At 43.9% G+C, this 25356-nt stretch overlaps 1 protein-coding gene across 1 annotated transcript; it reads right to left on the reverse strand.

The window, feature by feature from the left end:
• Positions 1-218: 218 nt before the first annotated feature.
• On the reverse strand, positions 219-25356 carry lrrc75bb (leucine rich repeat containing 75Bb). Its single transcript, XM_061080347.1, has 4 exons — positions 25067-25356; positions 19499-19627; positions 16251-16363; positions 219-816 (listed from the first exon to the last, which is right to left on the reverse strand). Exons 1-4 carry the CDS (start codon positions 25349-25351, stop codon positions 219-221), a joined length of 1125 nt encoding a protein of 374 aa, XP_060936330.1. The 5' UTR covers positions 25352-25356.

Here is a 25356-nt window from a genome sequence, read left to right on the forward strand (position 1 = left end):
AGTCTGTTCAGTCTGACTTCTCCTGGATAAATGGAGGTGGAATCAATGTGTTTGTACAAACTGTCTGCGTCACATCGCTGGAGGTCAGAGCATCCAGAGGGAAACACAACAAGTTATTATCAGAAGCTGGGTTCATCTTGTGCCACGATGGCAGCAGCCCACACAGGAGGCTACACAGAGGGAAACCAGGCAGTCTGAAAGGAAGCAGCTCTGTGCTATCACCTCCCACTGAAGTGCAGCGGGACAGTTTTTGACACGTTTTCTGCCCCAAAGTCCCAGGCCCGGAGTTCCAGCCTGTCCACCTCCTCCTCCCTCTCCTCCACTTCGCCCTCCTCACACAGGCTGGGCTCCTCCACTGAGGTCTCCATGTTTGGGTTGTAGCGACCGAATGCCTGCGCCTCATTGTACTCGTAGATGGTCGGGAGGCTGCTGCGCAGGCCGAAGCGCCGCCGCAGGGCTACGAGCAGCGGCTGCGGCACGGTGAAGATGTCCACATTGTTGCCCAGGTCGATCCAGGCCAGGCAGGGGAACTTCTTTGGATCTTTGACCGTGTCCGTCAGCTCCTTCAGAATGCCCACCGTCAGACGGTTGCCATTGACGGCCAGTATGGTGAGTTTGGGCAGGCCGCCGAGGTGAGGCAGCAGCAGCCGTAAGCTCTCGTCCTGGAGCTCGGTGAAGCTGAGGTCCACGGCCGTCACCGCGTCGCTGCCGCTCTGCAGGTAGAAGGCCACGCGGTGGACGTCCCGGCTGGACAGAGGGATGCCGGACAGGTTGACCACATCGCCCGACACTTTCTTCTTCAGCGTCGTCTTCAGACTGGGACAGAGGAGACAAAACAAAGCTCATTTTGTTTCAAGTTCTATCTCTGAGGCACAAATGTCAAAATGATCCAAGTGTGCAAATTCTTCACTATTAACAGTCAGCAGCCAGAGAACTTGGTGGAAGGATGCGATATTTGGGTTTTGAAAGAACCCATGAAACTTTGGTGCAGATCCAGGATTTTACAAACTTTCTTAAACATTGTGAAAGAGGGCATTTTGCGAGGAAGATCCTGTTTTTACTGAACTGATATCAACGAGTGTGTGGAATTTTGGTGAAGCTTGATTAAACTGACAAAAATCTGAATATTATTTCATGTGAAAACAATACAGCATTATGCAAATGTATTTCTTCAGTTCCTATAAAATGTTACGATTTAATTAATTCTATTGTTGTTTTGGCTTCAGGCTGTAGGTATTTTCCACCTGTAATTTCGAGTGGTTTGTAAAAATATTTGTTTTGATGGTTAACCAGTCGGAAAGTCCAAAAGTTTGGTCCGATAAATTTACAGAAAACATATATTTAATGTCTGTTGTCTTGTGCCTTATGCCTGTAGTCAATTGAAAATCATTAGAACAGAAAATATATACTTATACTTTGAAATTCTTCACTATTAACAGTCAGCAAAGTGTGTAAATACAAACAATGTTTACATAATGATAGAGGTTATTGATCTATAAAGGTCTGTAATGAGGTGCCACTCGGTCCCACAGGTACAGGGGAAACTGCAACGTATGCACAAAAAGAAATAGAGTGTAGAAAGCGTTGCGATCAATAATGCAGAGAATTTGCTTTTAAATGTGTCTCCGTCCGAGTTCCTCAAGCAACAAATCCTGCCTCCTGGGCTGAACGTCATGGTCTAAATGGCAGCAGCTGTTTTCAGTTTTCGGGATCACTTTCTTCCTGGATCATCGGCGATCAGAGCAACAAGGCAAAAAGTGAACACGTTGCAAACATGTCCGAGCCTATTAGAAGCAAATGTGTCAACTTGTTTTTGTTGTGCTGTGGTTGTAGTTGTTCACTCGGGACAATGTGACAAACAGAAAACATGAATTCAGGAGAGATACGGATCCTTTTCTTTAGATTTTAAGAAAGCAGGTCACTTGTGTTTGAAGTGTGGCGAGCGATTTAACAAGCACAGGAAAAGTTTTGCCATTTGGGAAATATACAGTGTGGATTTGCTTTGTTGCTGAGAGTTAGATTGATTGCAGATTGATACCAATGTATCTGTACATTAAATATGCAGCTATAACAAGCAGCTGGCCTAGACATGGGCTGTGTCCAAATTCAGGGGCTGCGTCCTTCAGAGGCTGCATTTGAGGCTTTCCCATTTTAATGGCTCCTTTAAACGAAGGCGGCAAATAACCCCCCTCCACCCCTGAGCAATGAAGACTCCCACGAATGGATCCACCTCAGGCCAACCTAGGATTCTTTGCTCTTCAGTGTGAAGAGTTAGTTGTGGCAGCAAGTGACGAGACCAAAACATCCAGTGCTTTGGTTACACTTTTAGAAGTAAGTATCAGGCCAAATGAAACAGCTAACAGTATACGTTAAAATGTTCTTATTGTGTCCAGCTGCAGCTCTGTTGCTGGGCAACGGCCGTAAGGGCAGTACAAGCCTGTGATCCAAATCACGTAAATCCTCCGTAGATCAGACCGTCTCATTTTGACCCTCATGTTCTATGTGGCCGAAGAGGCCGTCTCCTTTGTAGGCCGTGGACACAGTAACAGGCCTAATCTGCATTGGTACTTTCCTACACATATTTCACCATTTGTGACTGTATGCACTGAGGAAAAAGTTTTGTTTTGTAAAATATCTGCATTGGTGTGGCAAGGCAACAACACATAAACCTGAAACCAATAAACAAAGAAATCCAGATTTTTACACAACAAATATAACAAATAAGATAAAACATGTTAATTAGATAGATTTAATCATGCTGGTTTGGGACTTTTGATACAGCTAAACAGCCTTTATGCTAAGCTAAGTTAGCACCTGCTGGCTGTAGCTTTATCTAATAAGCGCACACACATTTAAGTTGAAGCAGCCTTCTCATCTAACTCTATAACCAAGCAAGCAAATGTGTGATTTCCCCAAAACTTCTCCTTTCAGCTCAGTCAGAGGTCTTTGGAGCTTTAGTGCGGGACAGACGGGAGGATAACAGGCTGGATGATGGATGGACGATAACACGCTGAAGAGGCACAAAGCCGGTCCTGAAACAAGAGCGATAAGTGATCATCTGTTTTCAGTCCAAATGACTTCGGACAAAAGGTGTAAGGTGAATCCGTCTCAGGGACGAGCACCACTAAGAGCATCACACCTGTTGGGTTGGATCACTGGAACTCCCGCTGGGCAAAGTGAAACTAAGTGTTCTCTCTATTCAGGAAGGTGGTTACATATTCATGGGAGCTATGAGGCGGCTGCGTGCAGGACTATAGGCGGCGGTGAAGTGTTAAGAGAGATCCGGCCGCAGTGCATTCAAACCCCTTTGTTTAGAAGGCAGAGCGAAGACGTCTGCCAAACAAGTGAGGATGAATTGGAAGTGTGTGAGACTTTGTTTTAAAGAAGCTGACGAACAGGAGAAAGAATGTCGTGTTTAACTGGCCTGAAGTTGATCCTGTCTTTGTCTTAAGAGTCTGTTTTGCTTTTGCCTCGTCCCTGTTTCCTCAGGCGAGGATTATCCCCACATCCCGCTTGCTTCTCTCCGGTCTGTCTGGGGGGGGCTGTGCTCTCTACATCAGTCACCCTCACTGCTGTGTTTGGGGGGGAGAAAAGATCTGTAGCCCGCCGGGGCTGTGATTCCAAGACTATTGATTCCAGGAGGAGGCTATAATTCATCTCTCCCTCTTTCATATCCTCACTCTTGTTCACCGCCGCTCACTTTTAAAGTCTTTTCTGTTTCTTGGCCCTTTTTCTTCTTTTGCAATCTCACTGTCTCTGAGACCTTGTGTCCACTCTCTCATCTCTACCTGTTTTTAGCCCTGTCTGTCTTTCTGTTGATTTGTTTGTTTGTGAGATTACACAAAAACAACTCAACGGATTTCCAGAGAACTTGGTGGAAGGATGCGATATTTGGGTCTTGAAAGAACCCATGAAACTTTGGTGCAGATCCAGGATTTTACAAACTTTCTTTAACATTGTGAGAGAGAGCATTTAACGAGAAAGATCCTGTTTTTTCTGAGTGGATATCAGTGAGTGTGTGGAATTTGGTGAAGCTTGATTAAACTGACAAAAATGAATAGCATTTCATGTGAAAACAATCCAGCATTATGCAAATGTATTTCTTCAGGACCATAAAAATGGGAAGATTTAATTCATTCTTTCGTTATTTTGGCCTCAACCTGTCGGTATTTTCGACCTGTAATTTCGAGTGGTTTGTAAAAATATCTGTTTTGATGGTTAACGAGTCGGAAAGTCCAAAAGTTTGGTCTGATAAATTTACAGAAAACATAGATTTAATGTCCGTTGTCTTGTCAAAACCTATAGTCAATTAAAATCACTAGAACAGAAAATATATACTTATACTTAAAAGCTGAAACCAGTAAATGTTTGACCTTAGAAATGAAGTTTAATAATTCATTTTCTGGGAATAGGACCAGTACATTCCTGAGCTCAATCAAATATTATTGATTTTAACTGTCGTCTTTTTAAAAGTCAGACGTTGCATCGGGCAGATTCTTGGCACGCTCGACCACGGGAGGTTTACTGCACCACTGTGCCGCTTATGCACTTTACTGTAATGAAACTAATTATGAGCATTGACTTCTGCTCTCGTGGACGTACTTATCCGAGGGTTTTCCAGCCCCAACTGGATCCCTGCCCTCTCGTCTGAGCGGCCTGGGTTTGTGTGGGAGGAGCCGCTCCATGAGACGGCATCAGGCAGGGTCGCTCCTGCAGCTGAGTGGGTTTTAATGAGATTGAGTGAGGGCGACTCCCGACTTCCTTCCTTCCAAACCCGGGGCCTCCCTGCTCCGTGGGCACAGCTCCACCCACAGGCTGCTGGTCCGGGCCCGCAGCTAGCGTCTCCAAAGCCACATCTTACACACTGTAGTCCGTCACCACGAAAAGATGACAAAAAAACCAAAACGTCTATTCCGGGTCCCTCTGATGTGGCTGCCATGCTAGTGGGCAGCGGTGCACATCCTCTTGGACCAGCTCAGACACAAACAACTTCAAACTGTAGTCGACCGGCGTAAACACGATGCTAACCTTGAGCGTCTTCCGGCTGCACTTGGATTCATTTAAAAGCAAACAACTGAGGCGAATCCATCTATTGGCTTCCTCAGGAGCGACTGATACAACAGCACAGGAATCTAATAAGAGCCGACTCTCCTGTGTCAAACTATTGGCTGTTTAAACGTGGGTTCAGGCAGACGGTCTAATTGCTTTTCATAGCCTATCTTTCCTCGGGGATGTTGTTAACTTTTACGCACTGAACAAGGGTCCTCGCCGCTCTGTAGTTATGCAAACCCCAGAGGTAGGAAATAAAACATCTGGGGTTTGTGCTGTCGAAATTGAATGCAGGCGAAGACATCGCAATTATAGAAAAGGTCGGAAAAACCCCCAAACAGAGGACGTCTTGTGTTTTAACGAAGCATTTCATAAAAGGGAATTTTGAGGGATACGCTGCTGAGGAATCTGCAATTCAATCTTTGTTTCAGCCACACTGGATGGGATTTGTAGAGGCTGACAAAACCTACAGCGGTTTGATGGATCTCACAGGCGGCTGCGGCTCACACAGAGATTTACTCAGACAGGCTCCGATGCCCAGAGACGACTGTAACAACTGCACACACCACGCATCAGCTCCAGCTGCGTCTCTTACGCAACACGATGGAAATGAGTTTGTGCAAAAACACTCAGCCTGAAAGGAACAAGTGGCTAAAACGATCCCAGTCTAACAATCCTGCAACAGATCATGGAGGTTTTCAGGGTTACGCTTTTTCTTCAAATTGAGATGTTGATTGTGCAGGTTGTATGTTTGAAGCTCTGTTAACTTACATAGTGTTCTTATTCACCTCGCTGTTCTGTTCAGTTGAAGCGTGATACTGAAGCATTGCTCGAGGAAAGATAATGGGATAGGTTGGTATGAGTTGGGCCCGGAAGGGTCCATCCATTGGATTCTTTGTTTCTCCAGGATGGAAGGTTGCATTCGTTCGGCCACATTTGACGGAGAAATTCGAAGTTAGGAAGCCTAGTTGCTCCACTGTGACGCAATCACTCTTTAACTGCAGCATCCGAAGGATTCAGCCGCTAAATTGAGACACAGCTTACAATATTTTCTTCTTCTTCTTCTTTATCGTCTTCTTTTTATTGCTTTGTGCTTTACATTCCCAGACATGGTAAAAGCTTCTCGATTGAAGGTCATGTTGGAGCGATTGATTTCAGCGGTCAGACTCTTTCTTTCTTTCTTCTAGTGCAGACATGGGCAAAGTACGGCCCGCGGGCCGTATACGGGCCGTTGGGGGTTTTAATCCGGCCCGCCGAACTTGTCCAAATAATTAAAAAAAAAAAAAAAATTAAATAAAAAAAAAAATTTAGTAGCACTTAAATGGCACGTTTTATAGCACATTGTAGTTTTGCTTTATTTTTGAAGAAATCAAACTTTCTTGATTCTTCTTGTTCTGGGTTTGAACCCTCGGGGTTGAATGCACTTATTGTAAGTCGCTTTGGATAAAAGCGTCAGCTAAATTAAATTTGCCCGGGAGTGTGGTGTATAGGGCTTGAAAAGGCACATGATCTCCCTTCACTTTTTCCCTTTGCCCTGTGAGCCCTTCTGTAAAATTAGAGGATCAAGGAAACGAAGAGTGGACAATGAGTGTCGAGTGTTTAACACGGAGTCGACAACAAAATAGTTTTTCACTGATGTCTAATTGAAGGCTGTATGCCTGATATGTCGAGAAACTGTCGCAGTTTTCATGGAGTACAACATCAGCCGTCACTTTGCTATGAAGCATGCTAACTACGCTAGCAAGCAGTCAACGCAAGAACGGGTGGCTGCAGCTCAGAGGCTGGAGACTAATTTACAGATTCAGCAACATTTTTTTTCACAGACAAACTGCGATTAAAGAGTCATCTACCAAGGCATGTTTTTTGGGGGGCATTCGAAATAGCAAGGCTAGCAAGCCTTTCTCTGAAGACGAGTTTTTGTTAAATGGCCTTGCAAATAAGTGCTTTGCTACTTGGTAAAGGCCAAATCCTTTCATGTAATGATTTTTCCATGTCATTTATATTAGTTCACAAAAACACTCCATCCATCTGTTCCTGGCCCGGCCCCTCTGTCAAATTTTAAAACCCATTGTGGCCCGCGAGTCAAAATGTTTGCCCACCCCTGATCTAGTGCCACTCTCCTTCGCATGTCCTCAGTGTGTACGATTTAGGTGAAGGGTGTTGTTGTCCTTCTATATAATAATCCTAGTCATGTTGGTAATCATTTCAATTGTATGATTTGTTGCTTTCTTTACTTGAGAATGGTCCCTCTATATTTTGAATCGTCCAAACTGAACTGGTAAGAGGTATTCAGCTGCAACATCCAACCTCACCACTAGATGTCACTAAATTCTATACACTGAACCTTTAAACATTACCAACACTGGTGAGCCAGGAGGAGGTGGAGGCGGCTGACCCTCCAGGATTAAACCACGGCAACATTATTACTCACAAACCTTAGTTAGTCTGGTTCCAGAGTTTTAAAGAAATGGCAGGAGAAGCTTGTAATCCGCCCTCCCACATGGAATACATGTTCCTTTCCATTTACTCTCATGAATAAGTGATAGCTCCAGGGATATGGGGGAATGTGGTAAAGGTTATAACCCCCGACCGTGTTCATTTATACTGGGGGATTTCATAACCATGAGTGTTCAAGATGGTTTTACATTTTTTCAGCACTGGTCCCTGTGACCTCTCCAGAGCTACTAGAGCTGTTGGTTAAACATTTTTGGGAAATTTGCGTATTAGCTTTTTTTGCTTTTGACAATAACTTTTTTATTACTCTTTAATCTGCTGATCTTCTCTCCAGGGCCACATGGGTTCAACGTTTATTGAAAACTTATTGAAAGAACCTTAGTGCACATATTGAACCTGGAACTAACAAGGCCTATAGAGTATTGCCGATAAAACAACATTAATTATGAAATAAATGAAAACAAATAATAAATAATACATAAATAAATATAAAAGTAATAAAATCAGTTTCATTAATTGCTTTCTAGCTTTATCTGCAGTATTTCCAGAGTAATTTCCACTGAAAACATTTTCTACAGGCAAACAACAGACAAAAATAATTGACTTCATAGAAAAATCAAATGTCCTGTAGTAGCAAGAGAAAAACAAGTTTTCCTGCAGCATCTGCGTCTCCCACCAGCGCAGCTTGGTTTTAAAGCCCTCACTGTAGCGTACATGTCAGTGATGACACGGCCCCGCCCCCCCCCGCCCCTGAAGCTGCAGGTTGAGCGCATTCGGGTGGCTCGTGATGTCACACAGACACGTTGTATTTCGGAGCTTTCAGAAAAGACTTGAACTGGCGGTGATTTAAACCTTTGGCTCTGATTAAGTTAACCGCTAATGTTATGATGCTCATCACATGTTCGTTTTCAAGGCTTTGCAACACAAAGACTCCTGGTGTATGATGCAGTGATAAGCTGTCAACTCACTTTTTTCCTCACTTTTTTCCTCCTTCATCTTTTCTCGGATCCACCCTTTACATCCGCGATCATATACTGTTCCTCCCACCTGTCTTGAAAGCTCCTGTTTTCAAATGCCACCTTTCGTTTAGCCATTTTTGGGGAGCGGGATAGTTGAAAGTTGTCACAAGTGATGTGTGATACAGACTGTGAGGTGCGCGGTCGCGGGACCGTGATTGACGTGCCGACACACGGGCAGTGCATTGTGGGATCTGTCATTCACCATTGACCCGCCCACTCGTCAGCCAATGAGAGCCTGCTATTGGTCTAGAACTGTCACGTGCCCCATCCCGATGTGTTCACTGACCCTCAGGAATTGTCAGTACTTATTTTGTATTGAGAACTTGCAAAACACTGCCGGCGGGCCAGCTCTAATAGTAAATAGATTTTATCATGCGGGCCACATATAATTAATTCGCGGGCCACATGTGGCCCGCGGGCCTTGTGTTTGACACATGTGTATTATATAGTCAAACCTGCAGAACACAACCCAGCTTGAAATGATGAATTGATTAAATTATTAATTGCTTATAAAAATTGCGGCTGATTAGTCATCCGTCATTTAATCGATTAACTCATGAATTGCTTTAGGTCTGAATACCACTCTCATTTAAACATAAACTCCTAAATTAACATACAAGTTTAAAAAGCTGACAGTCATATAAATCTTTTTTTAATCAGTGGCAAGAAAGCAAATTAATCCATTTCCCTAAATGTGGAACTATTTCTTCTCTGTTTTATAGATGAGTAGCCAGCGAGAACAAATTAGTGCTAGAGAGGGATACATATGGCAGAACAAAATACCATTAATTCAACTTTATACTCTTTATAAAGCAAACCTCATTAGATCGCTTCACATGCAGTTTGATAGTAACGGGCGAGAAAATATTTGTACCTTAATATTCTGTAGAAATAATTTAAAAGGATTGTTTCTGTGGCTCTGGTTAAAAACCCTGAGCCGGGCCCACACGGTTTAAAAGCCCAGCGCTCTGGTTCACGTCCGTGTGTCACTGAACAGAGATAACTCAGCTAAGAGGAGAAACTCTGCAAATGTACTGTACGTCCTGCTGAGCGCGCAGCGAGACTCTTGACTCATTTCAGGGGGAATGAAATAAAAGCACTTGAGAAACACTGGATGTGGATCCAGCTCCACAGACTCGTGGGATCGCCCGGATCAATGTCTGCTTCATCAACGCTTTGGTCTCGACTTGTTTGTTCCTCGTATCGATCGGAGCGGTTTTACCTCCGGGCGTCTGTTTAATTCATGCACAGGAAGTCTGGCTCAGCCGTGGGAGACCCTCCGAGGGTCTAATGTACAAACTCATGCAGGAGAGAGAGGTGAGCTGGGAAAGGACGGCTTTAGTTCTGTGCCTGTGTTTTATGTGAACGTGCCCTCGGGCTTGTGACTGCAGACTTACCAGATGAACACTTCCTCAACCAGTTTGTTTAACTAGACTCCGTTTCAGCATCAAATGATGTAACTCATGCCTTAGGGTCATTTTTTAATGAGAATCCTTTACAGTCACTCTGAGCAAAAAAAAAAAAAAATCCGTTAAATATGCCATTTTCTCTCTGTCACACTGATACTACGGTTCTGCAGAAAATGTTCTGGGAAACATGAAAGTGGTGATTGCATATACTATCTCGTGCCCTCCAGTTTCACAGGGATAATGGCACATGTGCTGGGGAGGAAAACGAAAAAGAAAAAAAGCCTGAAAGCTCATTTGGATTTGGATTAAATTTCAGTGAAACATTTAGCGAATGGAGTGATTAAGGCTTCGACCATTGTACGGCATCGGCAGAGCAGCTCGGGGCTGTGCAGTGTTTTGACATCTCAGAGCAGTCACTGGGTTCTTGGTAACTTCGAATTTGAAATCTGAGGGGGGGGCTCTGCAGAGCTGATGTGAAAATGGAGTGAAGCCAGAGCAGAGAGAGGAGCCGCACATGTGCCCTTAGAAAGAGAAGCAGAAGAATCTAAATACAAATCATTAAAATCCCATCTGAAGATGAAGTGTTATTAATTCCCAATAGTCATTTGTGTCAAATTAGAAAAGGGGGCCGTTAAAAGTTTTCAGCTACTTCTTCATACAATGACAATGGGCTCTTTGGACATGAATGTGGGAAACAGGCCAAATAGCATAAACAGAAAGGGATGTTTTCCTTCAATGCAAAACACAACCTGCACTGAAGTGAAATAGCAAGCAACGGAAGGGGGAGCACATCACAAATACAGCGAAAAGAAGAAAGAGAAAGAAACTATTAGGACTCTACAGTATGAAAGTGACATGGATCGCTCCTAATAGTTTGACATCCTGCCCCAAGACAAACACACGCTTGTGCCAACCATTACAAAACCGCTTGGCTCGGAGCGTACCATAATGCAACAGTGCGGCGTGTAAAATGCAAAATGTCCTCCACGGTGGAGCTATAAATGCTCCTCTGATTTGATTTGATGTGACAAAGTGGAAGCTGAGGAGAGAAGAATACTGCGACGGAACACGTAGAAAACAGTTTGCATTACATAACTGTATATCATGGAGCAGTGCGCCTGGGTCTGCTATATTATGTCGAGGCACAGTTATGAAACCGGAATTAAAATGCAGGGCTCCGAACACACAGAGAGAGAGAGAGAGAGAGAGAGAGAGAGAGAGGGGCTGGATAGTGGGGAGTGATCTTCATAGACCGTAAAGTAAAGGATCGAGACCCAGGATTCATAAGGAGCAAAATAATCCTTGTTTCTGTTTATTCTCAAGCAGCAGCAGCTTCATCTCAGATTTACAGTTAATATCCAAGCGATGAGAGGTTAAGAGTGGTCGATTCCCTGCATGAAAACAAACTTGGAAATGCAGTCATTTGACTTTTTAAAAATTCTATTAATTTAAAATCTCCTTCTTTTCATTTCTTTACGGCCCCCGTGCCCTGAAGATGGGAGCAGTTGATACCGAGCATCTCTTCCCTTCTTCCGCCCTCATCCTCCAGCAGCCTGTGCCGCGGGAAGCCCTCAATTATTGATGGATGAGGATAGCGGCTGGATCTTTAAGTCTCTATTAAAAGTGGAGGTCACATAGAAAAGCAACTTGAGCAGACGGAGTGAGGCGTGCAGTCATGTGGAATATTCCACGTCCAACTTGAGACGTGAGCAAAACCCTCTCAAAAAAACCTGCCGTCTGCGATCGGGCCCAAGAAAAATACGACCTCTTACTTTTTCACATATTCTTTTCCCAAGACTTTCTCGCCCACGCCTCAGAGGTTGACCTTGTGGGTTCGGCAGAGGTCGGGCGTGTTGAGTCAGAGCCGGTTTGACCCTCCAGCGCTCACCTCGGGGGGGTGAGTCGTCTTCAGAAATAGGACGTACACACTTTAAAGGCAGATGACACAGGGATCAGTGTACAGATGCCACATGGGGAGTAAACAGACTGTAGGAGAGACTGTTTGTTTTTTTCATTTTTGCAGCGGCTGCGTGACAGAGAAAATGTGAAATGTGTGGTAACATTTTGAAAAACTGTTTCTCTGATATTACTTACATTGATTTGATTTTGATGTATGTATATTGGATTGTGTATTTATATTACTGTCTTCTTTGTTTATTTCTAGATGTGTTTTGCACATTGGGAAACCCTAAGAAAAATAAATAAAAAAAAGGGTGATGGCTTATTATTGTAAATCAAACCAGTCTGATGCTATAATGGGTCAATTTTACCCAGTAAACAATAATGTTACCTTTCTGGAAATCATGAATCTGAAATAACTTATTGCATCCATCCAATAGCAGAGTTTAGATATTGTTTGCTAGTTTACTGTGGATGGAAGAGAAAAACAAAAAAATCTAAATTTATTTTTCGGATTTTAAATTGGCAATGAGCATCAGAATGAGTTTAAATCCATGGATCATTAACACATCAAGCCGTGAGGAGCACAAAGGTGAGCGGTGCCGTGACAGTTTCACTGTGGCCCTGGAAAGATCATGTTCGGGGAGAAAAGCTCAGAAATAACAGCGAGGACGGGAAGGAAAAGGGATTTCTTTAAAGATTAGAGCAAATTAGTCTGAGCAGAGCAGCTAGGAGCCGGAGAGAGAATCCCACAGTGCGCCTCTCTAATGATTAGCAGGTGAAACGCTGTCAAGGAAACCGGGGGATAGAAATAAAGTTGTTGAAACGCCGTTGAAAAAGATGGTGATAAGCATAAAATTACACAGACGTCTCAGAAACTTTCCCCCGCTCAACAAGATCGAGTTTTAGTCAAGACGCCAGGGTGGATGACGTTTGGTGCAACTAAGGGAAATTCGTTTTTATCCTATACGAGCAGATACGGGGAGAATGTGGTGATCTTATGAATATTAGTGATATAAAAGTGGACATTTGTACCCGCATAGTCTGGAAGGGTCACGATGGCGGTCCCAGGCTGGTGTGCAGGACAGTGTGCAGCGTTTTGTTTCTACAGTTTGGACGAGGTTACTTAAGTCTCATTCTCTGTGTCAGCTTCTGGGCATTTGAAATGTGAGCAGCCACAGGGAACCAGCGAAAGCAGCACAGGAGGATTTCTTGTCGGGGAAGAGAGTATAGACGGGAGCAAGGAAGAGGGTTTCAACTGCTGGGATGGAGAGATGATTTAAGTGTTGAGCAGTGAGAAGAGCAAAAAAAAACGCTAGTGGAGAAAGTTGGAAGCTGAAATTTTTGTTATTCGACCTACAGACACATTTCTTACGCTACATTGTTCGGTGTCACATCTCGACACTTAAGCTTCGATCAGAAGAGGTGATCGGAGGGTCAACAGCTTCAGAACCCTTTATATCTGAGTTTCTGTATTGTGTGTGTGTGAGAGTTGAATTTTTACGCCCACCTCTGAGAGAATGTTTCAGTCTGAACGTCTCTGTTGAGCTCTTTTTGTCTTCCCTTACACAGCTATGGAGTAATTTGCATGTGAATGAGCAAGAACAATGCTTTGCACGACGGAGAAGAATTTGAAAAATACACCTATTTGCAATAAAATGCTGCTTGTAAAGATGGATGACACGTCTCCACTTCCTCCCATGCCGCAAAAATAAAGGAAGAATATCCTAGATATGAACGCAGCCATCTTGTGCGTTTGGAGCCAGAGTCTGTGCAGTCGTGCAGCTGTTGTGTCACAGTCCTGCTGATACACACACTCAACCAATCGGCGGTCAGTCTCAGGTTTAATGAAGTTTTTGTAACTCCAAATAATTAAGACGGTTTGAATAACAAAAATAAATAAATAAGTATTGACATGTTGACATTTGAAGACGTGACGTCAATGGAGACCATGTGCAGATGTTCCCGGGTGTCTGAAGTGTGCATCATTAGACATGAAGTGTTTCCAGATGTAGTTAATGATGCCGCAATCAGCTTCCTGTTATCCGAGGACATTGTTTGTTATTTAATCCATTTTTGGGGGCAGCTGATAAACTGCTGGTGTCCTTAATGTCCCAGTGTGTGGCGACTATCCTGAGCCTGTTATGAATTAAACATGACTTGGCCCGGCTTCAGAGAGGGAGCTGTGGGAGGAGAGGCACTTTAGTCGGAGAAGTGCGAGGTCTGCGTCAGATATCACGACTCAGACAGACTATCAATGCTCAGCCACAGCTGATAGCACCTGCCCCAACAGCTGCCAGAGCCACAACTCGTTTCGCTCTCATCATCAGTCGGCACGACGGAATATCAGCACTTCACTTAATCCTGCTGAGCAACGTTTTCCACGCTGACTAATGCAGCTAAATGAGAGAAACACCAGATGGACGCAGATCTCCTTTGATACACACAGAGTCTTATTGGTGACGCTAAACACTGAACAGAGGAATCGTCATGAACCACAGTTATTTCTTTGAATATACTCGGGTCTGTAATAGCGGCTGTAAGCATCAATTTGCCTCGCAATAAAGACGAGCAGTGAAATTCGCATCTGCAGTCGTGAGTCCAATCTCATCCAAATGTGCTGGAGCTCGATGAATCTGAAATCCAATACCAATTACAATAACATTAAAATATCCTCCGGGGACTCGGCTATACTGTATTTCTCCGAAGCCTGGCACATGCAGCTGCGGAGGAATAAAAAAAAAAATGAAATAGCCTTGATAATTTAATAAGCGTGGCACACTTGCTTTGCACTTGCAGGGTTATAAAAGCAAAGCCAGCCACAGTAATGAAGCTTGAGTTTTGATTTATGTGTTATGTTTGTGGAAGATTTGCAACCAATTGCATATATGTCACGAAACCCAATCTTATCGGAGGCCCGGCTCGAGAGCAGGCTAACGCACCTTTCTAGATTTATCAAGGATTGTTCTCACCATCGCCTCATGAAGAAAATGAGAATGTAAGCGCGCAATATATGGTTTTCCCATTCCTAAATATGAACAGATCACATTCGCGATAGATTCCAAGCAAGCCTTGCAACCTAGCAGTAATCTCACCTCTCTTTCCCCCTCTCTCTCTCCGTCTGACAGACAATTTCCCCAGAGCCTCGGCTCAAAACTGCAGAACCGCCGCTGTGTGGCAACTGTTGAGCCAAATGGTCTCTCAAAACAAGGAGAGGAAGAAAATCCCACAGGGGAAAGAAGAGCAGAGGAGGGAAATCAATGCGAGGAAGGGATTTTAAAACTGGGAGAAATCAGGGGGCCAGGGAACAAGTTGGACGGTGAGGTGGAGCAAAAGGAGGATCGATAACAGAAAAGCACCTGAAACCATGTAAACTTGCAAGTGGCAGGGAGCGTGGAGCAAAGGAAACAGTCCCGCGGTACAGTGGCTGTCTGGGTGGTGGCAGTGGAGGCTGTGAGGGGGGGGGGGGGCAGAGCCGAGCTCGCTAATGAGCTCACTGCGAGAGGCTGCCTGTGTTATTTTGTTGCGTGTTTTTTTTTTTTTAAACCCTGCAACCAAGAGGCGGGAAGTTAACCAAAGCTGTCGGTAAAAAAAGTCTTTCAATCTGGGTTAATTGCTCTGGGAGAGGGAGCCACGTGATCGTCGTTATCATGATAACGTCTCCACTAACCTGTTGCCTCGTTTGAGCCTTTTCTCGTTTGTTTGCTTTCTGTCGTTTCTCGCTTTCATTCCACTCGAGCTCGAAGGATCACTATCAGGTTCAGATCTCAGCCTGTTCGCTCCTGCTGGTTATCTCAGCCTGGTGTTTCAGCAGATCAGTTTTTAGGAGCACACCTTAATGATGTGGGATAACGGCAGAAAAACACTCTGGCTGGCTTGGATCGGTGAAGTGTTTCAGCTGGTGTGAGGCTGTTTTCATCACAATCCTATCAAATGGGAAACAGTTTTTTGGGCAATTTGTCACCTCAGGATTTTTATTTTCTTCCACCAAACTAAGTTTCATCAGTAAAAGTTATTTATCCTCAGATTTTTCTCAGAGTTATGGTGGGCCAATGTATTTCAAGCTTTATTAAACCATAAATTGTTGGTCGTTATAGGATTGAGTTCCGATTCCATTTCCCCTTCCCGATACCGACTCCACAATCTGGTCTTTGTGTACCAGCTGAACTGAATACTGAAAACAGATTTATTACACTTGTGGAATGAAATCTAAGGAATAAATCTAAGTCAACCTTTTAAACACTCTAAATGCCTGGAGGTAATTCATCCCAGGTTATCGACCTGTCCCCGACTTCCTCTGAGTATTCCAGAGAGGCTCTGTGGAGGATTATGAGCAGCGCTGATGCTCACGGTGAGGACGTGTAATCTGTGGCGTTTTTCTATCTGAAGAGCAGCGGCACGGCCGAGAGGAGACACTCACCACGCCTGAGACTTCCTCCTGGGCACGCTCTGTCTCGTCCACTTGGAGTGAGGGGTCAGGTGGTACAGCAGCTGGCGGCAGATCTTGTTGGTCGACTTGAGGGATTCTTTCTCCTGCAAAAACCACACACACACAAAGGGCGGAACATGACAAAATGTTAAATTAAATCGTTTTCAGAAATGAATTCTGGAAAATTGGGCCTGGACCTTCTCTGGAAATATCCTCTGGAAAATATCCATAGGAAATATCTTATGAGAAATATTGTGCTGTTTTCTCTTATGGGCTCATTGTGACGTTCTCCAGAGTTCTTGCTCGTGGGCTGGCAGGAAAACTCACATACAGTGAACTGTAAGAACCTGTTTGTTTTTCAGTTCATGTCTGGTAGAGGGAGGACGGAGGGAGTGAGCAGATCTATGATGTAAAATGATTCATATATGATTCATAGACATGTTTAAACTTAACTCAAATGTCAATAAACTTAAAGATTAAACGTATTCAAAGCAGAAGTCATTTATAAATTTTTTTTTTCCAGCAAACTATGTACGGATTTTCACAAGGTAACAAAATGTCTCTTTCATGTCACATGAAAACAACTGCTTCAAATATTTTCCACATAGAAACACTAATTATTTTCCCTTTTGCCTCCGTCTTCTTCTGTGTTTCCCCCGCGCCTTTACCTTCCTCTTCTTCCTCCCCCGTCAAAGGCTTTAAACGGAACGGGTTTGCGCTGAGCAGGCTAAATCTAATTAATGGTACAACACGACAACAAGAAGGAGGCACTGTTGCGAGAGAGAAAGAGAGAGAGAGAGAGAGAGAGAGAGAGAGAGAGAGAGAGAGAGAGAGCTAGAGACAGGGGCAATTTACCTAAAGGCGATTAACCATTCCCGCTGCCACTTCTTTTCTTGGGCGACAAACAAAACATGCCTCATATACTCTGAAATCGTTCAGCGCTGCTGTTTCGGACGCTCGGATGACTGAGCACAACGTTACAGCAGCACACTCAGATTCACGTTGTGAGAGCGTTGTTGGGAAACTGAGGTGTGGAGGACTCAACCATGTAATGTACAGCACTGTAACTCTAAAAGCAACGTTAGCAGTGAATCATGGGTTTGTAAATCTGATGGTATGCAAACGGAACATACATTAGATTCCAGTGTAACGACCATGACTGTACAATTATAAATGATGCGTGCTGTAGCCCTCAATATGTCCTTGAATATATATATATATAATCTGAATAAATCTCAGTGTAGTGGAAACCAGTGGCCACAGAAGCCGGCTCACTGCCTCTCTACATCCTCGTCACGTCGGACTCAGAATCCTGCCACGGGTCACCGGCCAGTCTGAGCTGCCAGCTCCTCGCTATCCATCTCGTCCTCCTGGGCTTTACCTCGCCCAAGCAAAACACACAGATCGGATCAGTTTCTTACAGGTGATTATCATCAGAGCTCTGCAAAGTAGAAAACGACACCACAGCGACTTTATCTGGAGGAGAAACCATCTTTTCCTCAATCTGATAAGACCATAATAGGCTGGAATGGCCCCGAGGTCTATGTTCTACAGCTTCTCTGAGCCGCCGCTGGAGCTTCTTCGCCCTCATACACGAGTTCTGAGATGTATTTAGAATTTTAATACCTTTGATTTGTATGCCAAGTTAGAAGCGGATGAGCAGACTTTTGGTCCGATAGTGTATCCTTGATTTGTATCAACCAAATAAACCTGACCTTCATGAGCAGATGAAATGATGAAAAATCTGCTTTCTGTGCATTCGTTATCCTGTTGTTTACTAATATTACTGATATGGACAAACCTTAGACATTGGACGTTAATAAATGCAGACACTGATAAAGCCCTGATACACAGAATTGCTGTCGTCTCCTTATGGCAAAGTGCAACTCCATGACGCATGTTCTTTTATGATAAAGTGGTTTATGTAACTAAAGCAAAGAAACGCTGAAATAATATATATACATTTCACATGAGAAGAAATAAAACCCACAGCTTCTCTGCTATAAAAGTCAGACTAGTGTACCTACAAACCCCCGCCCACTGTCTGGGCCTCTCCATCTTATTAGTATTTTTACATCCATCCATCCATCAGCTAAACAGCTTATCCTTCGAGGGTTGCGTGCCCCAGCTGATATTGGGTGAGAGGTGAAAGGTGGGGCGCACCCTGGATAGGTCTAGTGTTAGCACAGTTCTTTACAAGAGAGGTCTCTCCAGCATCACCCCTCTTCCAAGGCCACAAGGTCGTAGCCCTCAAAGTGCCCTCACGGACGGTGCCAGAGCCACGTCACTCACAGGCCTCAGTGCCAGCAGCCCTGTTGACCTCAGCAGGACGGCCACTGGGCAACTCCTCCACTTGCCAGTAGGAAGCAACCGGACCACATGATCTCATTCGCAAACCTGCAGGTGCTGGAGCTCTGCCGCTTCCCCCTGTGTGCAGACGCACCACAGAGTGACGCTGCAGAGTCAAACTCTGTCCCACGTGGTCCCTGTGTCCTCACAATCCATCCAGAACTCTCTTCCCCCCACCATACAGCCTGCATGTGTCCCTCTTTACAGCTGGGAATGAGGTAGTCCGAGTTTTGACCTCCAGATTTTCCACATTAAGAATTAAAATGTCTGCACTAAAAGTAAAGTTTACGAGAAGCTAAAACTTCTCGTAAACTTTACAGAATGTACTTTGATCAGTCGGTACAAACGGCTGAAAATGTCCACAAAGCACAAAGTTACTTATTTTACTTATTATTCTTAAACGATCGTCTAAGAAACTGATGATCTTATGTGACACACGTTGCTTATCTACTGTATGTGTTCCTGTCCATCTTTTCCAGAGATAAAGGATGTTGTGTGTGTTGTAAAAATTGTAAAGGATTTTGACAAATGTATGCTTTTGTGTTGTGTAAATAAATTACCTTGACTAGACCTAAAATGTTGTGCTGTGGCATTTCCTCGTTAAAAACATGAACCAGTCAATTATGACATTTGTGAAGAGTAAACAGGCTCCGTCCATGATACAAATTTAAATATTTAAAGACATCATGAAATGACCAGTGTGTCCCCGAGCTTCTGTTTTTGTTTAAAACAAACTGACAGTTGATTTTTGTCACAATAGCCCGACAACAAACATGACACATGTAATTAGTCTTGGCAAATTAACACGGACACGTTGCAGCTTGACTGCGTACGTTATAAAATTCCAATTACTGATCTGTGCATTCATGCAGAGTCAGAGAGATTCTTACCCTTTTGGGACACTGCAGGTCCCGAGCCAGACTCAGCAGCAGCTCGTGAGAAATGGGGTCCACCAGGTTGAGAAAGGCTGCGTTCTTGTACAAGATGTCATTCAGCGACGTCCCCTGGAGGCCCAGGTCCTGAGAGAGGAAAGTAAATAGAGAGAGGCAGGGAAGTGATTTGATTATCTCTGTTCTCTTCGTTTGATGAAAGCAGTCGTGTCTGAGCCGAGCTTAATTCAATATTCGATTGATATTTTCATGGATAGTTTAATGGAAAGAGATTGTCAGTGTTTATAAGCTTTTGTTCATTATTTTCCCTTTCATCTCGCTCTCTTATCGGGCCAACGGCTGATAAGGTTCTGCCATTGGAGTCGTGATAACACCCAGCTGATTAGGGGTGGGCTGCTCTTTCTTTGAGCTTTGTGTGTGTGTGTGTGTGTGTTAGTGTGTGTGTGTCTGTGTGTCTGTGTGTGCATTGAGAGCGAGGTTTACATAAGACTAAAAGCAGTGTTGTCTTTTCTTCACTTGTAGCATTACACATACACAACTCTGAACTATCTCGTCGTGTTTTGATTCTAGATAAATGCACTTCTGACTTCTACCTCCAATCCCTTTACTAATTGAGGCGGATGTGGCTCAGGAGTCACTTCTGTATAGAAAGTCGGTGGATAAAAGCAGGAAACATCCCCAGGAGTTAACGATATCATCTTCGGTCAGTTTCTATTTGCAGTGCAATGTTTTTGAAGCTGCTTCTTCAGGTGAGGCTTGGAGCGCCATTAACATAAAATGACATAATGTCTTCAGACACATGAAATGGCCCCACCAGCAAACAGCAGCCACACACTCACACGTGCCCTCATATCTCCATGACTTCAGAAGACATTACGCTGATTTACTCTCATTTCCTGGAGCCTTATACAAAAACCTTATTCTAACATAAACCTAACCTTAAAGCATATCCTCAGTTTAAAATAATTTCTGTTAATTCTCCCTATAAAAGGAAGATAGGCGATTTAGGTCCCCACAACATGAATAAGACCCAGACACACGGACACAAGTTTGTGCAGCTATATACATTGATTTCAACAAAAAAAAATTTCAAAAATGGATCGAGCTTAGGTAAGAAACGAGTTCACACACACACACACACACACACACACACACACACACACACACACACACACACACACACACACACACACACACACACACCAACAAAGTAGATTAAAATAGCAGCGCAGCAAACAGCAGGGAAGACATGAGGCGAAGCAGATGAAACAAAATAAGATGAAGATGAAATGTTTTGAGGAAAGAAAGTCAAATGAATTACGTCTCTGTTAATCCATAACAACTGTTACAAGACGATTTCCTCCGCCAATGCACAATGTTACATCATTAACATAAACTGCTGCTGAGTAGAAAAACACATTTCATGGGACCACCGGCCCCTCGTTTGAGTGTTTTCTGTCATGTGAAATTGCAGCAGCTAGAGGAGTAAATAGTGTCAGCTCTATAGGAAATGAAAAGCTTTTACCCAGCAGCAGGCTGGAGGCTGAGCCTGTGTAAAACACGCTCTATGAGCCCTGACAGCCCCTCACACTTTGGGGCACGGCGGAGGCAAAGAGGAAAACTCCCATCAGCATTTTCTCCTCCTCCAGCTTTTGAGTAGATTTATCACAGCTGAGCTCTGTGGGATTCCCTGGTGTTGGGCTATCCTCCAGACCAGCCCGCTGCCCGCCCTTCAATAAACCTCATTTAGTGCAGACTCTGGCTTCCACATGTGTCCATAAAAAAAATATTGGAGCACAGAGGAAATTGGAGACTATTCTGCAATGATGATAATGTGTGTGTTGTGCAGCTGCAGTATCAGATATGATTTTTTCCCCCTGTGCAGCTCTGTGGGGGATTCGCAGCTGAAACTAAAATACACACATCAGAGATCTGATCCCACGGATTAATTTGGCTGCTTCCTAATCATGAAAGCATGAAATGTTTCCGTCCTTGTCACCATCAGGATCCGAGCTGTACACTTGCATGGACGACTTCAGATCTCGCTTCAAATGTCCTTGTGAAAGCTGCATATCCAATCTGATGTCTGCCTCATCACGACAAGTCTGAATAAAACGCCCGAGCTCCGGATTGCCGAGCATCATCCCACACATGCAGTTCATTAGAATCCAATTAAATATACTGCACAGAGCCACAGATCCAGTGCCACAGTGTTTCTGCTTCACCGGAGGAAACATCTCAGAGCTGACAGGTGAACTCCGGCTTTGTTCACTTTCTTTCTCGGACTGAGGGATTAAATGTTCTCTACCGACTTGACACATTGTTGGGATCCTCAATGTAATCATCCGAGACTCTGTGGTTTTCATGTGAGAACATGAAGCGGAAGTTTCAAAGACACATATTCCCACAGCCGGGGGCAACAAAGCTTTGGCGGAGGATGAGGTCAATATGTCAGCTTAGTCAGAAGTGACAGGACGTGTAGGAGATAGCTTCTCCTTATACATTCTGAAACACGACTATATGGCTCGAGAAAAATGCATACAGCTGACATCTCCATTATTATTGCTACACTTGTATATGTAATATTTCCATAAAATAAAGGAGAACTTTCTACATAACATCTTTAAATCCACACCAATCCGCATTTTTATTGAAGGTTCACTCTTTTGCTTTCAACTTCCTTAACTTCAGTAGGTCTCATGCAACGGGTGGCAACATGTGTATTTGCATTTTGCTGAGACCCCACTCACCGGAGCCTTTTTCAGACATGAACTTCAGAAAATGTCTGGACAATTGAGTCAAGATATTTTCCAGAGTTTGCTTGGAGAATACACAAGGCCGGACGTGATGTATAAATTCTGCTGTGGAAAGCAAATGGTTTTGTTGACACCGTTTGTCCTTTTCAGCAAAAGCTCCTGAAACTCGTTGTCTTTCTGAGATTACATATTAATCAGCCTACATGTTCTTTTGCAATTTATATTTTCAGTTTTGCGCACTGTAGAAAGGTCACCAACACACCCAGTCGCTTGCTGTGAAGTCTCTGACATGAGTCATCAGTCTTCTCATCTAACTTTGTTGTCAGTGTATCATACATTACAGAGTTTCCTTTTTTTAATCTGTTGACATGAAGCAGGTTGGAAATGTGAAAGAGAAAGAGCAGGAGGAGTTCCCAAGTAACGGTGATTATCCTCTTCTATCCTCCTACTTAAAATTTTTTTGTTGATTATATTGAATGAATATGAATTTTCTGTTGATCATCAAACCTTTGCAGCTTTACATGCAACAACTGTGTAAGCCTGGATGAATAAACATCATGACAAAAATGTTCCTCATCCACACCCCTTTAATTAGCGTCCCCTCCATTGGTTACTCAGTGAGCACGCCGTAGTGTAATTGATATGACCATTTGCTTATTCTCTGTGTACTCATGAATACCTCGAAGATCCCAAACTAATCAACTTAACAGCCCAGAAGGCAGATCTGCGATGGAGGTGTACAGCACTGAGGCTGCTGTTATTAGTCACCTCCTGTAATGACTTCCCTTTTTTTCTGAAGGAAACGTGTTCCGGCATCCATCATCTCAAGGTGATTATCTCTGAATCCATCCGTCCCTGAGAGGAACAACAACAACAACAGGCGATCCGGTGCCAGCTTGTTTTTTCTTCTTCCCCACAGTCTTGACGTGTTGTTAGTCAGACACTTGGCTTCACTCCCAACGACAGACACCAGCGGCAGCACTCCCGCTTCACCTCAGTGAGCGATGGCAACAGTGTTCGTGCCTCGTGAGCAGTTTAAATGCCGAGCTAAGGAGAAAGGCGCCCGTGCTCATGAGCAGCAAATCAACATCTTGATCTTTAAGATGCTTCTCCCCCTTCTTGAACAATATATAACTGGACCGTTTTAATAAATATGGGGAAACTCTGAAGTTGTAGATCAAGATACGCATGAGTCCCTCCTGCTTCACATAAATATGAATATAAAGCTTTACAGATGTAAATTCATCCCTCACCCGCCGTCTCGTACCCTCGGTCTATTGTTTGAGTGCAGTGCCGCCGTCTTCACTTCCCATCAGGGCCGTTTGCTGCTTTAATCTGCACACATCTGTATAATTTCCTTCCACAGCACTGTACAGATGGGCAGGGAGCTTCATGACAGGGGCCTCTCTTGATCAGAAGTGCTTTTGTCTGAACTTCAAAACTCTTCTTGTCTGATCAATGCGCAGACACCAGCAGGCAGCATGAAAGCTCAAGCTGAGCCCTAAACACGACTTCCTCCCTAGTTGGAATAAATCTCCAGAAGAGGAGGATTAAACCAGGGAAGGTGTTACACAGTGACGTGCACCAGATAAGACAGAAACATTCTCACCTTATTGCTTTAGATGGGAGCAATGAAGCAGGGATACATAGGTTTGCACCATTCTGCGTGTGCAACAGGGGCAGAATTGAACTATTTAACTATATGTGGCATCTGAGTTTGGATTAACTGCACCTCCACATGTGGCTCGATGTATTTAATATTCTCTTTTATGTTTATTTCAAACCGTCTTCACAGCAGGGAGCAGTAAACAATGTCAGGAAAAGGGGGCAGATGCACCTGCAGCGTGTCATTCATCTAAGATTTTCTTTTAACCCTGAAAAGACGGTGTTAACAGGAGTCTCTGGATGATGTGATCTTGCCATCTTCTGTTTCCTCTCCTTTATTCTTGTGAGGTAGACACTTTGCAATCTGCCAACTCATAGTGGACAAACATGCCAATGGAAAAGATATGGAATTGATTTGCGATGTTAAATGGAAACCTGAGATAACATATGCTTTAAATTTCCTTTTCTGTTGAACTCTGTGCACAAATCATCAGGAAGTTGGTCAGATTTAAGGATTAAAACAACGTCTGTTGCTGAGTCTTCTTTTAAATCATTTTGTGATATATTAAAGAGTTGGCGTAAAAGACCCAGTATTCAGTGTTGTTTGGAGCTCACTGAATATTCAGAACATGAACTGGCTCCACCACCATTCCCTTTCACACAGCACAGGTGGGGGACTCAGACCAGCGCCTCAAACAAAAGAGGCATTTGCAAGTTCTGCTTTACAGTCCGTGCATGTCTTTACAGCTGAAGAGTGAAGATTACTCTACAACCCGTGTGAGAAGTTGTAACAAGTAAATGATTGAAGGGTTTTAACTTCTGAAAAAAATATTATCATAAAAACTCCAGTAGATGCATGTGCCTGTTGCCAGAGGGGGTTAGGGCCGTTCCAGCTGCTGGGATCATCGTGGCTCAGATGATTTGATGTCAGATGTCAGATATTATTATTATAAGAGCGGATTATTATGTAAACTGATGTTATACAAGACATATGGAGAAAATTGTGGAATACATTCATGTTGTATGGATGAAATATTTGCAGACTGACACCAAATTTACTGTGTTTTCTTTTTCTTTTTAGAGATTAAAAATAAACTGGGTCTCACCTCTTGTAAGTAAGAAAACTTTTTTGCATGCACACACACATATACAGCTTGCAGAGTCAACCACAAAGTTTCACGCACAGCAACAATAGACTGGTCCTCACCTTCCGCAGCAGCCGGAGCACTTCGGTCGCCTGCTCCATCCTCTGCTCCCGCAGCAGCCGCTGGATCTCCCGGATCCACGCCACCCGGCGGACGTACGGGCTGCGGCTGCTCCTGCGCATCATCCCCGGCAGCTTGTCGGACCTGAGCATCAGCGAGGTGAACAAGAAGTCCCCCCCACCGCCGCTCCGGTCCCCCTCTCCCGGCGCGTCATTCCTCTGGCGTCTCCTCTTGGACCACCTGCTCTCCAGATCGAGGCTCCTCTGCCTGGTGAGCCTGGAGCCCATGTCAC

This window comes from Limanda limanda, chromosome 1, assembly GCF_963576545.1.
Source record: "Limanda limanda chromosome 1, fLimLim1.1, whole genome shotgun sequence".
NCBI classification, from domain to species: Eukaryota; Metazoa; Chordata; class Actinopteri; order Pleuronectiformes; family Pleuronectidae; genus Limanda; species Limanda limanda.